Below are 20395 nucleotides of genomic sequence, written 5' to 3'. Positions count from 1 at the left end.
GAATTTGTATGTGGGATAAGTAAGTAATACTGTAACAGTGTACCAAAAGAGTCCCATGTAGTTGATAAACAGATAAATAGTCGAGTTGTTGGAAGAGTTGAATGTCCCATGTAGGTGTAGAAATAACATGATTGTAATTACATTTCTACCTCACTCCTAACATCATATTCCATTTTATTCCAATCATCTATATTCAAAATGAGTTAACATCCTCTCTTCAACAGCTGAGAAGAATTTCAGTTCTTAATTAATGGATTTATCTATATAATAAACTATTGAACTGTTTATGTGAATTAAGGATGTTTGATTAACACAATTATCAATGTTAAATTTGCCAACAAATGATTTGATTTAACATTGAAATTCGTTCATTTTATCTTTTCACTCAATAATTTTTATTTCCACAAAAGTCTATCTTTAAAAAGGAAGATGATTTTTTTCATTATTTTTTTACCATGTTGACCATCTTCCATTTATTTCTACATAAATGAAAATCGGATGCTAATGCCAGAAAGCAATTCAATATGATATCCAAACAAATAACAGAATAAAAAACTTAAGCTATATTTTATGGGATACAGATCAAATGACCAAACATACTTCATTCACTGTTTTGAGGTTACATAAATAAAAAACTTTTGAAAATAAAAAATAACATTTTTTATATTATTTATTAAAATATAATGAATGACATAAATCATTTTATGTCATTTTTTATTAGACTAAATAACTAAAAAATCATTTTTTTTCCACCTTTCTATCCTGCCATGTTATTCCAAAACTAAATGCAAGGTCTATTACTCTGTTCCATCACTGTGTTCAATGAAGTTTTTTTAATAAATTTGAATTTTTGATTGATGGAATGACCATAGTGTGAAAATGATCCTACAAGGAAGCCACGCAGACTTGTGTGGCAAATTCAGTCATCTCCTTGAATCATTTTTGCTGTCACTTGCAAAAACTTCAAAGCCCATAACCCTCAAACACTGCAATCAAATCCACGCAAACCTCATAACCTCCCAATGCACTTCACAACTACATTTAACCAACACCCTTTTGAGTTTGTACTCCAAATGTGGTCACTTTCGCCATGCCCATCACTTGTTCGATCAAATGCCTCAAAAAAATGTTGTCACATGGACAACATTGATTTCTGCTCATCTTCGTTCTGGGTCTTTCACAAAAGCCTTCCACATGTTTAATCTCATGCGTGGGGCGGATGAGAAGCCCAATGAGTATACTTTATCTGTTATGCTTCGTGCTTGCTCAAATCGTTCTTTGCTTGATGTTGGTTTGCAGATTCATGGCGTTCTTGTTCATTCTGGCCTTGAAAGAGACAAGTTTGCTGGGAGCTCTCTTGTTTATATGTACTTCAAGGCTGCCAATGATGTTGACGATGCATGCCGTGTTTTCCACGAGTTGTTGGAGAGAGACCTTGTTACATGGAATCTTATGATTTCTGGGTTTGCTCAAGTTGGAGATTTTAGCGTGGTTAAGAAGTTGTTTTCTGAAATGTGGGAGGTCCATGGTTTGAAACCTGACCATGATACCTTAGTGAGCTTGCTCAAGTGCTGTTCTTCGTTGCAAGAGGTAAAGCAAATTCACGGGTTTGCTTCCAAGTTTGGTGCTGATGTTGAAGTTGTGCTGGGTAGTGCTCTGGTTGACTTGTATGCCAAATGTGGGGATACAAGTTCTTGCAGGAAAATCTTCGATTCCATGGAGGAAAAGGATAATTTTATTTGGAGTTCGATTATTTCGGGCTTTACCAAGAATAATAGAGGAGAGGAAGCTGTACATTTCTTCAAGGATATGTGCAGAAAAAAGGTGAAAGTTGATCAGCATGTGTTGTCCAGTACTTTAAAAGCTTGTCATGAAATAGAGGACTTGAACATAGGTGTTCAAGTGCATGGACAAATGATAAAATACGGTCATCAAAATGATTGTTTTGTAGCAAGTGTTTTATTGAGTCTCTATGCCAGTTTTGGTGAACTAGTCGATGCTGAAAAGTTGTTCAAAAGGATCGCTGATAAAGATATTGTGGCATGGAACTCTATGATCCTGGCTTATGCTTGGCTAGAGCAAGGATCTGCTCACTCTATGCAGCTTTTACAAGAACTTCGTCGAACAATTTCTCAAATTAAAAGTGCCACTCTAGTTGCTGTTTTAAAGTCTTGCAAAAATAAATCTGATTTACCTGCAGGTAGACAAATTCATTCACTTATAATAAAATCAAGTGTAAGTCATCATACTTTGGCTGGAAATGCAATATTGCACATGTACTCTGAGTGTAGAGAAATAGTTGATGCGTATAAAGCTTTTGTTGACATAGTTCGGAAAGATGATGGTTCTTGGAGTTCAATTATTGGCAGTTATACACAAAATGGAATGGAATCAGAAGCTTTAGAACTTTGCAAAGCTATGTTAGCTGATGGAATCGCCTTTTCCACTTATAGCCTCCCCGTCTGTATTTCTGCTTGCTCTCAACTTTTAGCTATAGATGTGGGCAAACAATTACACAATTTCGCTATCAAGTCAGGTTACACCCATGATGTCTATGTTGCAAGTGCCATTATAGATATGTATGCTAAATGTGGAAACATGGAGGACTCGGATAAAGTTTTCGGTGAACAACTACAACCAAATGAAGTAATTTATAATGCCATGATTTCCCGGTATGCACGTCATGGAAAAGCACAAGAAGCCATAGAAATATTCAGTAGGTTCGAGAAGAATGGTTTGACCCCCAATCATGTAACTTTCCTAGCTGTGCTATCAGCTTGCAGCCATGTGGGATATGTGGAAGATGCTTTGTATTTCTTTACATTGATGGTTAACATATACAAGATTAAGCCAGAATCTGAGCATTATTCTTGTGTGGTCGATGCCTTCGGTCGGGCGGGAAGGCTTGAAGAAGCTTACCAAATAGTGCAAAAGTATGGAAGTGAACCAGCATGGAGAACATTACTGAGTGCTTGTAGGAATCATAATAACATAAAAGTTGGAGAAAAAACTGCTTTGAAGATGACAGAATTGTATCCCAGTGATCATACTCCGTATATTCTTCTTTCAAATATTTACACTGGAGATGGAAAATGGGAAGAAGCTGTTAAATGGAGGGAGAAAATGGCTAAGATTAATGTAAAGAAAGGTCCAGGAAGTAGTTGGTTGATCTAAGGATAACTTGGATCCAATCAACAAATTTGTAAATGGAAAAAAGGATGCTTTAAACATTAAAGACTCACCATTATTCTTTTTTTGCTAGCTATCATTGGAGCACATTTATACATTTCTTTAAATCATGGAAACAATGATGTTAAGACTCATGTACCCTCCCAAACCTTACTAGCTGAGAGAGCCTTGTGCATCAGGACACTAAAAATTCCTTCCAGAATAAGATAAAACATCTTAATTATGAAGTAGACTTGACACCCAAAATTTGTGTGATAGCTTTTCAGTCGTGATAATTTACAAAAGAAAAACATAGGTATAAAATTATGCAAAGTAAAAGTACCCTGATAGAAACCACCCATAAGAAATTCCACCCTCTTCACCTTGGGTATGAGACAAAAGTCTGTAAGATTAACTTCCTTAATCTCTTCTGGGTGCTCCCAAACATGTTTAATAGTTAATACACTGACAAGTACTATCATCAACCACATTCCAAACACCATGATAGAAACCAGCCGGTTAACCATTAGGATCAGGAGCCTTCCAAGGACTCATGCCAAAAACAACTGCTCAACCAATCTTAACCTTCACTTATCTTTGCAAATGGCCCCATGCAAGGATAATAATTTATTATTTTGTCTATTTTTATTTCAATATCATTGGTCCCGATATGGTTTATAACACACTTTAGAACAATAAATGTTTGTCCCATATCCCATCGTTAAAAAATACAGCTATACCCATTAAACAAATGTCCCCTCCATGTATCATGAGATCCACTTATTAATTCTCTCCACACAAAAAAATGACACTTTCTCTGATTAATTGGTGCACCGCCTTTTTTTATCAACTAAATCCTCATGGTTAGTTTAGATCAATATTTATTTGTGGGTGCTAAGCTATGGAGTTGGAAATTTGGGCCTATCATGCTGGGTGAGTCCAAAATGGTATCCAAAAGAATATAACCAACCCAATCCGAGATACCATTTTAACAAAGGAATAATTTAAAATACCATATTTTATCCAGAAAATATCACATGACTGATTTGACCAACTTAACCTTCAGGGATATTCCCCCAACTTCGCGTGGCGCGTTCAATACAATCCCGTGGTATTTTTGTAAAATCTAGAAACAATTCGAGCCCACAATGGTCATTAAACACATGAGATCACACGCGTCTCTTTCCATTCAATACAACATACCCACCCCACGTGTCCACAACGCGCATGTTTCAATCTTTCGAAATGAAACAAAGGGATTCACCCCTTACTTCTCACACTCATAGGAAACACAAGTGCAAAGTGAGGCAAGTACAAGAGCGAATGGCGCGAGAGCACACGGATCGATGACATGGCAGAAGATTTTTTGTTATCCCGCGTAAACACTTTCGCGATTCAATTTTAATTTTCATATTTTGGTGTTACCCTTCTTATCCCTCCCTAGCAACCGTAACCACGTTCTGTCCGTGCTTATAACTTTCCCTTCTTTTCTCAACCCTAACTCACACCGTTTCTCAACTATTCTCTAAACATTCTCGTCGATCTTCTCAACTATCACTATGCCGAAAGCAAGTTCTGATGCCAAACCCGCCGATAGCCGGTGAGATTCAATCGTACTTCTCCTATTCGAAGATTCGATTTCATGATTTTGTTTTTTTTTTCAGTTTCTTAGATCTGTTTCGATTTGTTGTGTTTTGATGTTTGGTGATTTGTTTCTGGTTTTGTTAGGTTGAAGCGCAAAGGCGCTGCAGTCGGAAGGAAGCAGACTAAGAAAGCTGCGAAAGATCCAAACAAGCCTAAGAGACCTCCAAGCGCTTTCTTCGTTTTCATGTACGGTTTAGTTCTCAATTTTTCGAATACTTTTTTTTATTAATTTACTTTACGTGAAGTTAGTTTGTTATGATTACGATCGATTTTTGATTTTTTTTGCGGTGGATGCAGGGCTGATTTCAGAGAGGAGTTCAAGAAGGAGAATCCAAACAACAAATCTGTCGCCGCTGTGAGTGATCTGATTTTTCTTTTGTTCATTAATTTTCCTCTGATATTTGGAAGGTTCCTTAATTTATTTAAATTTTAATGTGACTATTATTTAGGTCGGCAAAGCTTGCGGTAGCAAATGGAAAGAGATGAGTGATGCTGTCAGTATTCTGTTCATATTTTCTTATCGAAAAACTCATTTCCGTATTAATAGATATATTATCCTTAGCTGTGGTTTTGATTTATGATTTATAATTGAATAATTATTGTGTGATTTAATCTAATTTAATATTATTGGTTCATGTTTTTCAGGAAAAAGCTCCATACGTTGCTAAGGCAGCAAAGAAGAAAGAAGAGTATGAGAAAACTCTTCGTGCCTACACCAATGGACTGGTAGTTACTTTTCCCTCTCTTCGTGCCTAGACAAGTTGATTTTGTTTGAACTTTGTTCTGATTGCACATGTTTTTTGTTGTCATAGGCTTCCGGCAAAGAGGAAGAGGAGTCTGACAAGTCCAAGTCTGAAGTGAATGATGAGGATGATGATGACGAGGTAGATTCTTATCATTAATTTTGTTCATCTTGTGAATTTTTTAAGTGCTTAATTGATAATTGATTATTCTTTTCATCATGTCTTGCAGGAGGATGATGACGAGTAAAGCTGTAGAGGACTAAAGGAACCCTAGAATAACAGGAATACAATATCATTTTGGACAGTTGAGCTTAGAAGTTGTCAAGATGGTTGATTGCTTCTCAGTTCTTAGGTGTAGAATAGTACCCCAAAATCCTATTTAGGTTTAATATCATGATCCTTTTAGTGTCTATTTTTAATATCAAATGTTGACTCAGTTTGCCGTCAACTTTTTCATCACCAATGGAATGTTGGCAGGCTATGCTTGTTATTATTTTTAATGAAATGACATTGATTCTGAATCACTGTTTTTAATTTTATACTTAAAGTCTGTTTTGTTGATGAAATTGCCTTCTGTTGATTCCTATGTTTGAAAAAAAAAATTAAACCACGACTGAAATGATTGGGAGTTCAAATTAGTCGCTGTCTGAATTTGATTTTAATAATTTCAATGAGAACATTTAGTGTTATGATGACAACATACGTGAGATTTTCTTATATCGTCTCCTCCCATGTACCATGCAGTGCTGCTATGGCTTCATGATTGAAACTCACTATTATTTTGCATTCCACTACTCATGGGGGAAAAGTACAACTCTCTGAATCCAACACCGAAGCATTTCAGTCAAACCCTGGCCTTAAATTAAACAATCACTAAATCTGAATCTTAACCAAATATCACCTTTTAATAAGCTTTCGTTATTTGTTTTCAGATGAACAATAGAAAGAAAGAAATAATGGTGGGCAAGATGAGTGAATTAGCATTCAATAGTTAAACCTCGCTTATATGTAACTTCCTTAACCTTACGAATTGTATTTTCTCTACATTGATTTTAACTAAACCAGCAAGGTTTACAACATCTAATATAAAATACACTAGTTTCACGGATTTATCGTCGTTTCCCAGAATGTGCCATGCAATTTATTCTTCTCATTTTGCATCAATCATCACACTATCGTAGTTCATCACAACAACTAGTTTTACTGGTGGAGGTTGCAAATTCTGTTTGGGTGATTGTTGTTTGGTTGCAGAATGTGGATTCAAAGGGTTGGGTTCAAGGTTCAAGCAATGCCAACACGGCTATAATACCGTTGTTAATCCATGCATGGGAAACTAAATGTTTGAATCTTTCATACCATGATTCTTCAATGCTCGTGGGATAATGTTTGAATTTTTTCTATTTTTTGAGATTTGAATATAGGATGTGGTGATTTATGTTGTTTCTGTATATAGTTTTTTTTGTGAAAACCATGGATGGTTTGAAGAGAGAGAAGTTTCTGCCTTGAACATGAAGAAAACGAAAATTGAATGAATTGGGATTTTGCATTGAATCAGAAAGTGTCAATAGTGAAAGTATGATCAATGAATCGCTAATACCCAAGCTAAGCTTCCTTAAACTAATTAAAATAATAAAAAGAGATAGTCTATTTTGCTGATTGTGTGAACATGAATTTTATGTCAGTTCAAACCGATGTAATGTACCAATAAAATGTTGATCTAATTATGTAACCTTACTAAATATATGATGAACAAAAGTGATTCTTGGAGTGGTGAGAGGATTCCTTGGTTATTTTGTAGTACAAAAAAACTATGCAATGTGTTTTTTCTCCACCTAGAAGTTTTTTTAACAGAATGATTAAATTAAAAGAAAACATAGAATTATATAAGAATACAAATTAAAATAAATAGTAGCAGGACTAAATCTGAAATTAATGTTTTAAAATGGTCTAAGGAATTTGATGATTATCATTATTAGCATAGAACCAGAACCATGGCTGGTACTGCCAAATGCTTCTTCGTCACGGGTCCTCCTGTGAGTGATTCTTCTCCATTTTCACTTTTCATTTGTAGTCATTTCTTGTTGATAAATAATCCTAATTCGTTGATTTCAGGGTGTAGGAAAAAGCACCCTTATAATGAAAGTGTTCGAGACCCTCAATGTCTCTAATCCAAACCTTAAGGTTCAGGGCTTCTACACTCGTAAGAACCCCTCTTTCTTATTTTTTGTCAATTCATGTATTGATTCATTGCCAAAATCAAAATGGGTATTGCTGGTTGTTTTTTTTGAAGGTGAAATTAGACAAACAGGACAAAGGGTTGGTTTCGAAGTCGTTACTCTTGATGGTCGCACATGCCCACTTGCCTCTTCTAAATTTTCAAGGTACCATTTTCTTCTTCTATTCCTTTTAATTCAATTTATGGACTTGAGGTGGTGCATAGCATAAACATCACTAATTTCTGTTTTGTATAAATAGTTAGTAAGTGTTGTGTTTTTTGTTTGGTAATTAGTGTTTCTTATTGGTTGTGTTTGAGGATAGTAATTCTTTGGAAACAGTTTTTTGTGTCTAGAGTGGACATTAGATGATTTAGTGAGTTAAGGCAAGGCTTATATACACCTATACCTGCTCAATCTATGACAAATCTTTTCCTAATTTTTCATATACAATGTAATCCCTTTGTTCAACAAAGATGGTGAAATTTACCTGAAGTATCGTCTCAAATTAAAGCCAGTGTAAAAAAATGGTTGGAAATTACATTTTTGGTTTATGATTAGGGAATCAATGAAAGATGCATTAAATGACTACCTTGATGATTGGTTGATTTGTTAGACAAAAGATTAAGAACATGTTCCCTTATTTATTTTGACTTTTGAAAGCTTCACCATCTTTGTGAGATGGAGGAAGTATGTGATACGAAATGTTAGTAATATTAACCAGTTTTTTAGAGGGGATTGGATTATCTCAACTCATTCTTCTGTAATGTGGCCACATGGAAAAAAAAGAGTCATACACAAAGGTTATGAATGAATTTCATAAATCAAATTTGTGTCCATTATTAAAATCCCTTTGTACCTATTTCCCTCCTCCACATAACCACATGGGACAGAAAATAACATATTTGGCACACTTTTTTTTATGCAACCCTTCTTAGTTAGGCTCTTGGGCCACATTTTATTCTCTCATTTTCAGATTATAGTTTAAAGGAAGTGAAAGATCTTGACGCTTTGCTTATTTTGATTAATGGGTGTTATTTGATGGCATTTACAGCCCCGAGTCTCTCAGATGGCCTAGTGTTGGGAAGTATAAAGTTGATGTAACATCTTTTGAGTCACTAGCACTGCCTGAGTTGCAGGTGAGCTTGGCTTTCTCGAGACAGTTTGTGTATTGTTTGCGACATGTTTTATTTACGCATTTTTCTTTACTCTAGTAGGAAATTAATATTAAAAAGAGAGCTTGTGTAAGAATGGAGAAATGCTTTCAGTTTCTGTTACAGAGGCAGCTTAATATACAAATGTTGCAGCAACTGATTTTCTATAGAGTACTTGCAGGACTGGTTTTGTAAGGATTTTACATGAACTAATCTGATGAGGTTATTATCAACTTTAACAACGTGACATTCTATTTTATCGTTTTTAAACCTTTATTACATTCATTTCAATGTACATCGAAAATTTGTTTGAAGATAAGGTATAGTGTTCTGTGTTCATAAACTGGTTATGTGCATTTTTAAAGTGGTTTATTTTCTGAGTGTAGACTCGTCTTTTAGAAGATAATATTTGCCATATATTAAATCAGTCTTTGAGGTTTGAAGACGCACATTCGATATAGGTTAGAGAAGACACTGATCTCTTCATCATCGATGAAGTTGGAAAGATGGAGTTATTCAGTTCGTCATTCTTCCCCGCAGTTCTAAAAGTTCTGGAGTCAAATGTTCCAATTCTGGCTTCCATTCCGATTCCAAAATTTGGGAGAGACATACCTGCAGGTAATTCTTCCTGACTTGCACATTCCCCGTTTCTCAATCCGCCTGTTTTTTCTTATCGGAACAAATTTCTTTCATTGTAATTGTAAATCATGGTCGTCACTTTCTGCAGTTGCAAGATTGCGGAATCATGCAGGAGCAACTTGTTTTACATTGAGCGTTGGTAACAGAGATGCTGTTACAGAACAAATACGCTCTCTATTGGAAGATCTGTTGATAAAACACTAGCCATTGAAAATTTAGTGTGTGTGAACTCATAGCATGTTTGTATTTATTGCTCTTGAATTAAATGAATTTTAAGTGAAAAGGAAGAGAAAACTCAACCAGACTTAAAATATGCTGTTCACTAAAATAAGATTATTGATAAAATGAAGGTGTTAAGCATTCATCTTTCAACTCTACATTTTACTAGGTGCAAATAATAATTTTGGTGTTTCTTGAGTTACTTTACATGCTCTAATTATATAACTGTCCAAGCTATAACATGTGTAAATGTGTTGAAAGTGTTATTGTGACTCAGAAGGAATGAAAATAAAGGGAACTTACATAGTTTTTTTTTCTTCCTGTCTTTGAGTAGGGTATCCCACAAGCATTACCATAAGACTAATGCCTTGGGTTGTTATCATTAGGAGATTCTTCAATATTTTTATTATTATTATTATTATAGAGTGGTAGTATATGTGAATTATGGACAAATTCTTTAGCAAGTAAAAAGATAGGGAAGAAACTATAGATCCAATCTATATGACATGATTACAGGAAAATTCCATCAATCCAAAACAAAAGCAATCAGATACCATTGTTGCTAGCTTGAAAAATGTATAAATTAAATACAAAATGATGGTGAACAAACTGACATATAAAAATATATTAAAAATAATATATATGTGATTAAAAACATTTTAAAAATGCAAAATGTAATTGGTTGATGTGTTATGAAGTTCTTCTATCTTGCTCAGTACTTCTTAGCACTTGCTTTGCCAATGTTGAAAAAGATTTTGCTTTATCACTCATCTCAGCAGCTCGTAGGTTGATGCCCTGCCAAGTTCAAAGATAATGTAAAAAACTAAAAATAGATTAAAGACAGGATTTTAAATTAGGAAATAATAAAAGAAAGTCGGGGTATCTCCTATTAAAAAAAGATGGCAAAATTGTGCGTTAGGTAGTTTGGACATGTGTGAAGGAAGACAGTAGAAGTCACACTAAAAAAAGTAAACCAAATGAAGGTTGGTCTAATTTCTAGAGGCAGAGAGGGTCAAGAAAAATCATAGGCGAAATGATTAGGAAATTTTTTAGAAATAAATATTTTGTTAATGGATATAATTGGTTATTATGGTAAGATAAAAGTACCTGCAACTTCCTAGTGTTATCCTGCAGCTTACTTTCTACCAATTTAGCAGTGCGTATTTCCTGCAGCAGCAACCATATTTCAGAATGAAATGCTAAGGTTTAAAATATATTATGTCTATTTATACAGTGATCACAAATAATTAAATAATGATTATATGTGGTAGTATCCTTTTGCTTTTTTATGTAAACTAAAAAAATATATATGAACAAGTCCTTTCTGAAGTTTCTTATAACATGGCAGTGTAATTACCATGTCCACTTTTAGCATTCAAGTGGAAGATATGGCTTAAACCTATATTGACTACTTGAAAAATGATAATAATTCAGTTGGTGTAAACAAAGTTGGTGAACTATGATGAAGGGTGCATATGAAAGATAGCTTCTTACATTGGAGGAAGAAGAAAATCCATATCTCTTCTTAATTTGGTTGAGTGAACCAGCTTTCTCCTCTTGTTGTTCTTCCTTATCAGGTGCTTTCTGGTTTTTGTCCTTCATCACTTTCATTCTTCCTGTACATTGAATGTCACTTTAATTATCCAATGTTTATGGAAAACCCAATAATAATTTTCAGTTCATTCATAAAGAAGCTAGGAGATTGGAAAAGATAATCACATAAAAGAGAATTTGTTGCCACAAACCTTTCATAGCCTGAAATGTGCCAGCCAAATTCTTCTTATTGAGAGCTCCCAATATGCCTTGTCCTTTATGTTTTTCCACATGATCTTCTAGGTCAATGTCATCTATATTGGAGGAAAATAAGTACACCTCAGATTGGTTACCACAAAATCAAATATCCATATGCCAACATGCACTATATTGACCTGTAACTGTAGTTTAGTCTTATTTTATGACATTTGTATTTTCTGACTAGTAGAGTCAGGTCAGCAATAAATAAGCAGACAACATAAATTCATTTACATTTGTACCAAGTAATATTCAGTAGCACATATGTGAGGCATTGTGATACCTATGTTTAGTTCAAGCTGATCTTCATCCACAGTTGAGATATCGTTATTGTCAGATTCATTTGGAAAATTTGCGTAGGAAAAGATTGTCGAGAGTTCCTGGAAACTTTCTTTATCGTCTTCTTTTTCGATGATAGGCACATGCTTTTCTTTACTACCAGTAAAATCTTTGATAACAGAGCCGAATATACCCTGAAAGGCAGAAAGCCAAGATCAAATACTACATTCTAGTCACAATGACAACAGATATAGTTGGATAAGAATAACCTTTTTCTTTTCCTTAGGAATAATGACCGGACCGGGAACAAGCTCTTCTTGTGATAGCCTTCTGTCTTTCTTGTAGACGGAGCTAATAGAGTCCAAAAGCCTAAATGAAGTCAATTAACATGTCAAATGAGACCATTGATAAGGAATTATCACCTCACATTTCAACTCATAAAAAACACCATCACTTATCATCATTCGGCTACAAGTTCTAAAAGAGGCTCTAAATATCTTTTCCCTGTGGGAAATAATGAAATATACTCTCCTATAACTAGACAGTAGTTACCTGTAAGTATTCCTCTGGACCAACAATGAGACAACAAAGATTTCCTGGTCACCATTCAACTATAAATGGATGCTGAGTTAGTTTGATGACACAAACATCTACAGAAACATGTTCTACTAGTGAAATAATAGACTCATACCAAAACAAGATCTCCTCTAGATGAACAACAGATCTGGCTGTCAGAAAATGACTTCAACTTTGGAGGCGAGTAAGTGAAACCTCTAATTGAAGTCTCCGCTATCAGAGATAACTCTGGCAAAGACCTAACATTGGAAACACATGTGTATGTGTTAAATCGGTAAAATAATGATGTTGACGATGATAATAATAAATAGTGCATCCTAAAATCGACATGGTGGGTACTATTAAGAAGCTTGGATATATCAAATTATATTCTAAACACTTTGGCCAATCCTCTCCTATGTTACATATATGCAGACTTATGAAAAGACCACCACCTTAATTCTACTTTTCCACTGGTGAAAAGTAGTATGAGGCCAATATTAGAGGGGGTATAAAATGTTGATGCCCAGCAACAGGAAGAGGAATTAAACTTCTTTTTATGAAGCACCTTCTTGACTCCCTGAAACATTAGAGAAAGAGTAATTCCAGGCATCAGCTAATATTTATTCTTGACTCGTAAGTACGGACAAAAGAAGCAAGGAGCACATTACCTGTACAACATGCACTAAAGAATAGATATACAGAGCCTTCTCAGAACACTGCAAAACATACAGTTGCTTTGTTCTTGCATCCTCAATATGATTCCCTTCTCTTAAGTCTAAGCTATCTTTTGTAACTGATCGTGTGATTGGTTCACCTTGTCCATCTGCATAATTTAATGAAAATACCCTTTACCTTTCAATCATGTATTCTTAACTGCTATAAAAATTAGTATTAAATTTTTGAATTTAACAGAATAAGCGTTTAGATCACGGATAAAAAAATGTCAATGTGCTTTTTGACAGTGGCTTGTTCTGTGAACTGTGCAAACTCTTACCCAATACTTGCATGAAGAGAGCTTTGGAGGGCTTCATAGGATGAACAGTTTCAGTGCCAAGTGTATTTCCAGTTTCGTTATCTAGTGCCAGAATGGATGAATCCTTTGTTCCAACTGCTAAAATGTTTTTGTCAAAACCATTCAATCTGCAGGTTATGAACTGCAGAGAGATGATACCGGTAGAAATTTGACTTGTGATGTGTTTCTGATATAACAGAGATGGGCCATCTATGTCAATAACTGAAACCTGTAACAAATTGGTACATAATTGCACAAATCAGTACCATGAAAATTATAAAAAACTATAAAACATAAACCAAAAGGATGTAGCAAGTTCAAGTTCCACGCGATATATGATCAGGAATAGAATGAAAACTTAAGGCTTTCCAAGTGTTACATAAACCCACTAGTATGTTGCTGAAGGCAGTGACATGATATGCTCTCATTTTATTCTGGTAAGTGACCCCTGGTGTTACTTAATGCGTTGAATGTGAGTTTTGAATGTTCAATAGTCATAACTCATAACTGCAGTGGATCTTAAAGTTTTAAGATAATGTGATCTTAGATTAATCATGTGTCTAGGGTGATTAATATTTTCACATTGCTTGTTATATTCTTATTTTAGAATAGTTGAGACTTGAGACAGTGAACTAAAAACATTTACAAATTTAAAGGGGAAAGTAAAAAGCTAGAAAAGCATCTCACATTTCCTTGTTCAGAACCAACAGCAAGATGCCCTGAGTGGGGATCTATGTTCATACAAATCACAGCACCACTAGTCTTTATAAGTTTAACACTTTGGACTATATGATCTGGCCCTTTCTTTGTAACTCCTGCAAGATAGGAAGCAAATGCAAGCGACTATCAAGGAAAATGTGATGTATGCTAGTTGTTTAATTACTAAGCAGTAGGTTGTAAACTAAGTAGTACGCTATGCAATACCAGCAAGTGACAAGAAGCTGGAGGCATATGGTTCGGGTTTAAACCTGAAGATGCGAACCTGTAGAAACCATATTTCACCAAATTATGCAGGAGGCTGAGAATTAATAAAAATAAAGACAGAAAGATATCATATTTCACCAAATTCATAATTGAATGAACCTCACCATTCCACTTTGGTCACCAGAAACAAGGAGAGAAGAGTTGATATCAAAATATAATGCGGTCAAGGGTATACCACTTAAAGAAAAATCATTTTCACTCTGCATTAAGAAAAAATAAATGAGTAAAAGAATAAGTATGTGCAAAAAAAGATAAAGTAAATGCTACCCACAGTTCTTCAATATGTAAAAGGATGACCTAGTGCATGATGTCACAGCCTTACCCCACAATTGAAGAGGTTGTTTCCACACACTCAGGCAGTTCTAAAATACATAGTACAGAAAAAAACTACCCTTAATCATCCGACAGATTGAACTCACTGACTGAAGAGACAATACTCTGGAGTATGAAAGTTAAGATCTATTATGTTATAGGCACTTCTAAGCTTATTTATGATTGTCTTTATCAATTTAATACAACAACAACTAAGCCTTAATCACATTAGGTGGAGTCAGCTACATGGATTGAACAACGTCATAACATTCTATCATAAATCATCCTTATCAATTTAATACTATGAAATATATTCTCTTACTGGTGCTATCTTTTGAATAAAGGGAAGACAAAATGCTCATCTCATAGGCAATTTTTTCCCAACAGAAATAGGACTCTAATGAATAATGAAGCCAAGAACATTTATGTTTAAGCTAATAGTTTCTCACCACTCAAAATAGGCAACTTGTGAGCATAACATGGATCTGATAAAAGTGTTACCTGTTGCTTTAATTGCAAAACTGGGGTGAAAATGGGACATGATGCATCCCAAAAAGTTATGGCTCCATTGCCATGTCCAGTTATGTACAAGTTTTTAACGCTTGAAAATCCAGCAAAGTTGGCAGAACTGAGGTTAAACCCAACTTTGAGACTTGTGTCAATGGGAATAGGCGGTGGATAAGTTTCCATCAGCTGGCTGTAATACTATATGACCAAACGGAGAAAAATTCCAACTCAATAAAATTATGCAGAAGAATAACAATTTGATAAGGAACATACTCAAGTAAAAGATTAGTTTCACAAGCCTAATACCTCTTCTCCAGAATTTAAAAAGCTTGGATTGTTGGATATGAATTTTGTTGTTGTTATGCTTGAATCTATCAGTGGTAACTTCACAACCACTTCCTTCGGTGGTGAGGTTGTGGACTTAGACTGCAACTGCAGTAGATACCTTTCAATCAAACTATCATCATACATATATACATGGCCTGATTTCCCAAGCAAAATGAAAACAGGATTTTGTTTATTCTTGCTTTGCTCATTTGAGGCTGATATGATCTCCATGTCAATACAACTTTCAGACAAATGAAGTCCCAACTTAACTGTACGTGATTCGTTGTTTTCATTCAACAACACTACCTGCTTCATATAATCATCCAAGTCAACATTTAATACATAGGCATGTTATTTAAATTACCAAACTATATCTAGCTATGTTCATTGATAAATGAAAACTATCAATTCATGCATAGCTCATCATAGAAAAACTAAAAATACAGAAAATTTGAATGCATTGCCCAAGAACAAGGTATTTTGATATAAGAAAAGTGTTGAAATAACCTGTGTCAAGTTTGAAGATGCATTGTCAGAAGCTCCCATGACATATAGGCGACTAGCCTTTCCTTCAGCATAATTCCATTTTACTGATCCTATGGAAGTTTTGTCTGTTTTATATCCTAAGTTAAGTTTTAATATAGGAGTGTTCTGGACACTATAATCAGGTGCTGAACCATGTCCTGTGTTTAAAGAAGGAATGCCCCAAATGAAGAGCTCTCCATTGCTGTACCCTACAACCACTTTAGTCCCAAAAGGACACACCCAACATGCAGAAGACACCTTTGTTTCATTATGCAGTGGCTGCAACATATTTCCACCAGTTCTGAATATTGATCTGCTTTCTCGAACATCCCATAATACGATTTGGCCATTTCTAAAGATTATGAGAACTCTGCAATGAACACATAAGACAACAGAAGTATGAAATTTTATTTATTAACAAAAAAGATCAAGAAAAAGCAAGGATCAAATTTGTTATATAGAAATGTATCACCTCTTACTTTCTGCTGCTGGTTGAGGAAGTATGTGTGTCACAGCAGTATTATTGTCAGACACTTCAGTTGAATTCCCTAATAAAAGATTATTAAGAAACATAAGATGGGATAAAGCAATATCTAAAAGGATACTTGTTATTTACTTATTTTTTCAATCCAAATGCTGGTTTAGAGAATCAATGGCATGGATTCTACTAATATGTATCTCACCATAAGAAGCTGAGAGTGGTATGGTATATTTCATCTGTACAATATGCCATGGTTCTTGATCAAGCTTCAAAACTGAAATATTACCATTAGAAACTCCAACATACCTGAAAATGCCGATACATACTCGTAAATTTTGGTGCACCTTCAAAGTTAAAGTAATTTATTGATAGATTATTTTGAAGTAGACACATTACTTACATATATAGGGTCTGTTCAATGACTGCAAAGGAAGTGATATCTTCTTTAACAACGTAAGTATCAGACAACAGCTTCTTATCTATGTCCCAAACCTAAACGCGAAATATCTTCAGGGCAATCAATTTTCAGAATAAAATGTACTTGAACATGTTGAAAAAATATTGGCAGGGTGATTGGTGAATCTTAATAGTGGAACAGTACCAAGTGAAATTAAAATACAGAGGCAACTTGAAATTTATAATAAACTTGGTAGTTGGTATACTTGCCTCAATGTGGTTATTGAAAGTGATATTTATAAGGATTCCATGGTTCTGGATGAACTGTATGCATATTAAATACCATAAAATACTGTTAATACACATTCGTACTTGACATTCTTATACAAGTAACACTTTTCATGACATGTAGGAAATATATGAGCCATTTGAATGACTAGAGAGGCCATAAAGGAAAGGAAACATAACCTGTAAAAACTTGCTGGGCTCACTAGATTCAAGTAGTGCTTGTGTATTATCTTTTCCAAATAGTTTAATACGTCCATCCCTTAAGTAAAAGATCAACAAAAGTCAGTTTCAAGCATAAATTCAAGAATATGCTTGAACTATACATTACAAGTTTCTCTGCTCATTACATGTCATAAAGGATCTTAATAAAATCAACAAGGACTTGTACAAATGGCAAGGGTGAACATACTTGGTAGAAAGAGCCAGTATTTTGTGAATGTTGTTATAGGCAAACTTGGAACCATTTGATGGCACCCCTTGATGAAAAACCAGGCGTGGATCTATATCGCTAGCTTTTAACCCATCTGATAAATTTCCACTAGGCTGCTACACAAATTCACAGATGATATTATAAAGCTCCTAAATGTAGTAGTACTAATTGTTCTAGCTCTAGGCTTGATGTGAGTCATAAGTTTTTCCTAATTATAATAGAGTTGTGGTACCAGCACATTAGTTATTTAGTTGAATACATGAGAAGTTAAAAGCAAGTCAAATGTTAATCATTTCTTTGTTTGTGCATGTCATCCTACAAGTTTATTTGTGTATTAATTATATAATATAATCTTAACATATAGCCATAGGTGAGCTTGAGCTAAATATATACATGTATGACTAACATTACTCATGGAAATAGTGAATTTTATGTAAATGTGCTGTAAAAAAAGACTAGAGTTTGTGATTGAACTCAAAAGGACAAGGCATTATATAAGATGTATTTCAACTTTCAAAACTAGTTATTTAAAAAAAATAGGAGAAGGACAAAGCATTAAATATTTAAATTAATACAGGACAAAACATGGAGTGGTTAGTGGTACAACATTATTTTTCCCTTCCTTGTTCTGACTTCTGAGGTTCCCTCTATCCTCGGGCCTAGGATTCTTTTGGGCTAACTTAAACGAACATAACTGCATCTAAATATTGCTTCACCCGTGGGTCCACATGAAGATATTTTTTTTAAAACAGACTAATGATTATTTATTGGAAGTGATCATTTTTATAAAGTAAAGTTTTTGAACTATAATAGGAAAAGAGATGTGCATCTACCAGGATTTGAACATCTTACTTGCACTATGTCTCTGAGTTCTACTAATATAGTTCCCTCTCAAGTACAAACAACTATTCATGCTTAATTTATAATCATTTGTATCACACCTTAAAAGCAAAAGTTTTTTCATAGAAGGATATAAAATAGGTTAAATAGGGATGTGTAAAAAAAAGTGTGATTCATTTGAGCTTTATCCTCTAAATTTTTGCCACTCATCTTTAATCATTTGAGCAGCACTGCATTATTACTGCTTTTATTTTAACTTAAAAGTTGAGAGACATTTTTTCATGATTAAAAAGTATTAATGCTCTCTATTTTTCTATCATAATTTGTTTCCTTCACCTCTTTATTATAAATTTATATATATTTTCCGGGAAAAAAGTACAACTTATACTGTCCTCCAAAAATAAAGTAACCATAAAGTTAGTCTTCCACCTAAAATTGTCACCAAATAAGTCTCTAAAGTTTAAATAATCATAAGGTAATGTATGTAATTTTCACTACTGGAATGATTTAGATAACTAGGTGGTCAACTAGTAGTTAATATTTAGAGAACTAAACTGTTTTAAAGAATTTAAACAATAATAGATGTTAGGAACTAAATAAGTTCTAAATCTATAATAAGCAAAGGAAAATGTTATGTGATCAAGAAATATTAACTGTTTGTACAACTGCTTATGGAGGAACAGAAATCTACATTCTTTCTTATTAATCAATATGAAGAGCATTCCATTTTGGCAATGATTTCTTGATTTTGACTTGGACAAGTAATTAAAACAATATTTTAAACTATCTATATTTTCATTTTTGTAATGAAAAGATTAGATGAATCTGCAGTATAAAAGAAAATCCTGCTTGCTAGAATTAACCATAGATGGAAAAACATTCTGAATATCAGAAAATGATGAATAAGTGATAACACATAAAAATTAAAAGGAAAACACCCATATACGTTATGTATGAAAATGAAACTCCTAATTTGTTCATCATACGCATATAACTTCTCATTTATGTTTCCTTACCTATATAATTTTATCAGTTCTGAAGTAAAATACAGTGAAGAGTTAACTGAGAATTAATCCTTATTTTTGCAGAAACCAATACGTAACATATCAAACAAGACGAAACTAAATTAACCATGAGTGAAAACAGTGAATATCTAATCATATAAACGAACAAAGAAACAGAATCTAACCTTGTTTACGGAAGCTTTCTCCACTAGCTTCTTCATCATAAACATTGTTGAAGGCTGTGAGAACCAAAATACAGAGTGATGAATTGAAGGAAATTGGAGAGAGATAGAGAGATAGAGAGAGAAAGCGTGTAATGTAAAATGTTCTTTGTGATGATCGAAAAGGATACAGTTTATATTATAAGTAGTTTAAGGATAGAGATAGATAACAGTTAGTTTATTCTGTGATTTGAAGAAATACGCAAACCAGACAAAGAACATAAGAAGAATGTTTGAAGTGGAATTTATAGGAAAATCAGAATCAATGGTTAGGATCTTACGATGAGAACACGTAGAAGGTGATTAGATTTAGATGATTGATGTAATTGAAAATTATTTGATTTCGTCTTCACCTCTCTCTTTCAGACAAAAGCCAGATACTACAAATAAACAAATTATTTGGGATAACGTAATTAAGGGACGGAGAATTCACTTTGAACACACAAATAGTGTTTCATGAACTGCAAATATAAAATTGTTTTTTTAGAATTAATATAATTGTGAGAGAGAAAATATTTTTAATAATTTTATTATATAATTGGATGATGTGTAAATTTATCATACTAACATAACATTGTATTAAAATTAAATAGAAATACTAGCCACTTTTTTTTATATGTAAAGTATAACTGATAAGGAACAATCTTTTATATTTTTATT

General features: G+C 33.9%; 4 protein-coding genes across 8 annotated transcripts; 3 read left to right on the top strand and 1 right to left on the bottom strand.

The window, feature by feature from the left end:
• On the top strand, window positions 816-3356 carry LOC109332288 (pentatricopeptide repeat-containing protein At4g39530-like). Its single transcript, XM_019567226.1, has one exon. It carries the CDS (start codon window positions 880-882, stop codon window positions 3172-3174), a length of 2295 nt encoding a protein of 764 aa, XP_019422771.1. The 5' UTR covers window positions 816-879; the 3' UTR covers window positions 3175-3356.
• LOC109333096 (HMG1/2-like protein) lies at window positions 4564-6117 on the top strand. Of its 4 annotated transcripts, none has more exons than XM_019568372.1 (7): window positions 4564-4768; window positions 4897-4998; window positions 5110-5167; window positions 5262-5306; window positions 5458-5538; window positions 5625-5696; window positions 5788-6117. In XM_019568372.1, the coding sequence occupies exons 1-7, from the start codon at window positions 4728-4730 to the stop codon at window positions 5800-5802; spliced, it is 414 nt and encodes a 137-aa protein (XP_019423917.1). In that variant the 5' UTR covers window positions 4564-4727; the 3' UTR covers window positions 5803-6117. The 4 variants fall into 4 exon arrangements, with proteins under 4 accessions (XP_019423917.1, XP_019423915.1, XP_019423918.1 ...); XM_019568370.1 differs by having other exon boundaries at window positions 4566-4768; window positions 5785-6117; XM_019568373.1 differs by having other exon boundaries at window positions 4566-4768; window positions 5458-5539; window positions 5629-5696.
• On the top strand, window positions 7538-9928 carry LOC109333095 (cancer-related nucleoside-triphosphatase). Its single transcript, XM_019568369.1, has 6 exons — window positions 7538-7588; window positions 7668-7755; window positions 7846-7936; window positions 8823-8907; window positions 9384-9540; window positions 9650-9928. Exons 1-6 carry the CDS (start codon window positions 7547-7549, stop codon window positions 9763-9765), a joined length of 579 nt encoding a protein of 192 aa, XP_019423914.1. The 5' UTR covers window positions 7538-7546; the 3' UTR covers window positions 9766-9928.
• On the bottom strand, window positions 10254-20161 carry LOC109333094. Of its 2 annotated transcripts, none has more exons than XM_019568367.1 (24): window positions 19700-20161; window positions 17650-17786; window positions 17421-17499; window positions 17223-17276; window positions 16957-17048; window positions 16759-16862; window positions 16548-16623; window positions 16058-16445; window positions 15530-15856; window positions 15218-15421; window positions 14509-14604; window positions 14345-14402; window positions 14108-14235; window positions 13403-13649; window positions 13077-13231; window positions 12861-12985; window positions 12542-12665; window positions 12403-12461; window positions 12120-12219; window positions 11855-12044; window positions 11526-11627; window positions 11275-11396; window positions 10888-10947; window positions 10254-10575 (listed from the first exon to the last, which is right to left on the bottom strand). In XM_019568367.1, the coding sequence occupies exons 1-24, from the start codon at window positions 19742-19744 to the stop codon at window positions 10471-10473; spliced, it is 3177 nt and encodes a 1058-aa protein (XP_019423912.1). In that variant the 5' UTR covers window positions 19745-20161; the 3' UTR covers window positions 10254-10470. The 2 variants fall into 2 exon arrangements, with proteins under 2 accessions (XP_019423912.1, XP_019423913.1); XM_019568368.1 differs by having other exon boundaries at window positions 17650-17783.

Source organism: Lupinus angustifolius, chromosome LG18, assembly GCF_001865875.1.
Source record: "Lupinus angustifolius cultivar Tanjil chromosome LG18, LupAngTanjil_v1.0, whole genome shotgun sequence".
Lineage (NCBI taxonomy): Eukaryota > Viridiplantae > Streptophyta > Magnoliopsida > Fabales > Fabaceae > Lupinus > Lupinus angustifolius.
The sequence above is the reverse complement of the archived record's forward strand: the minus strand, read 5'-3'. Positions and strand labels throughout refer to the sequence as shown.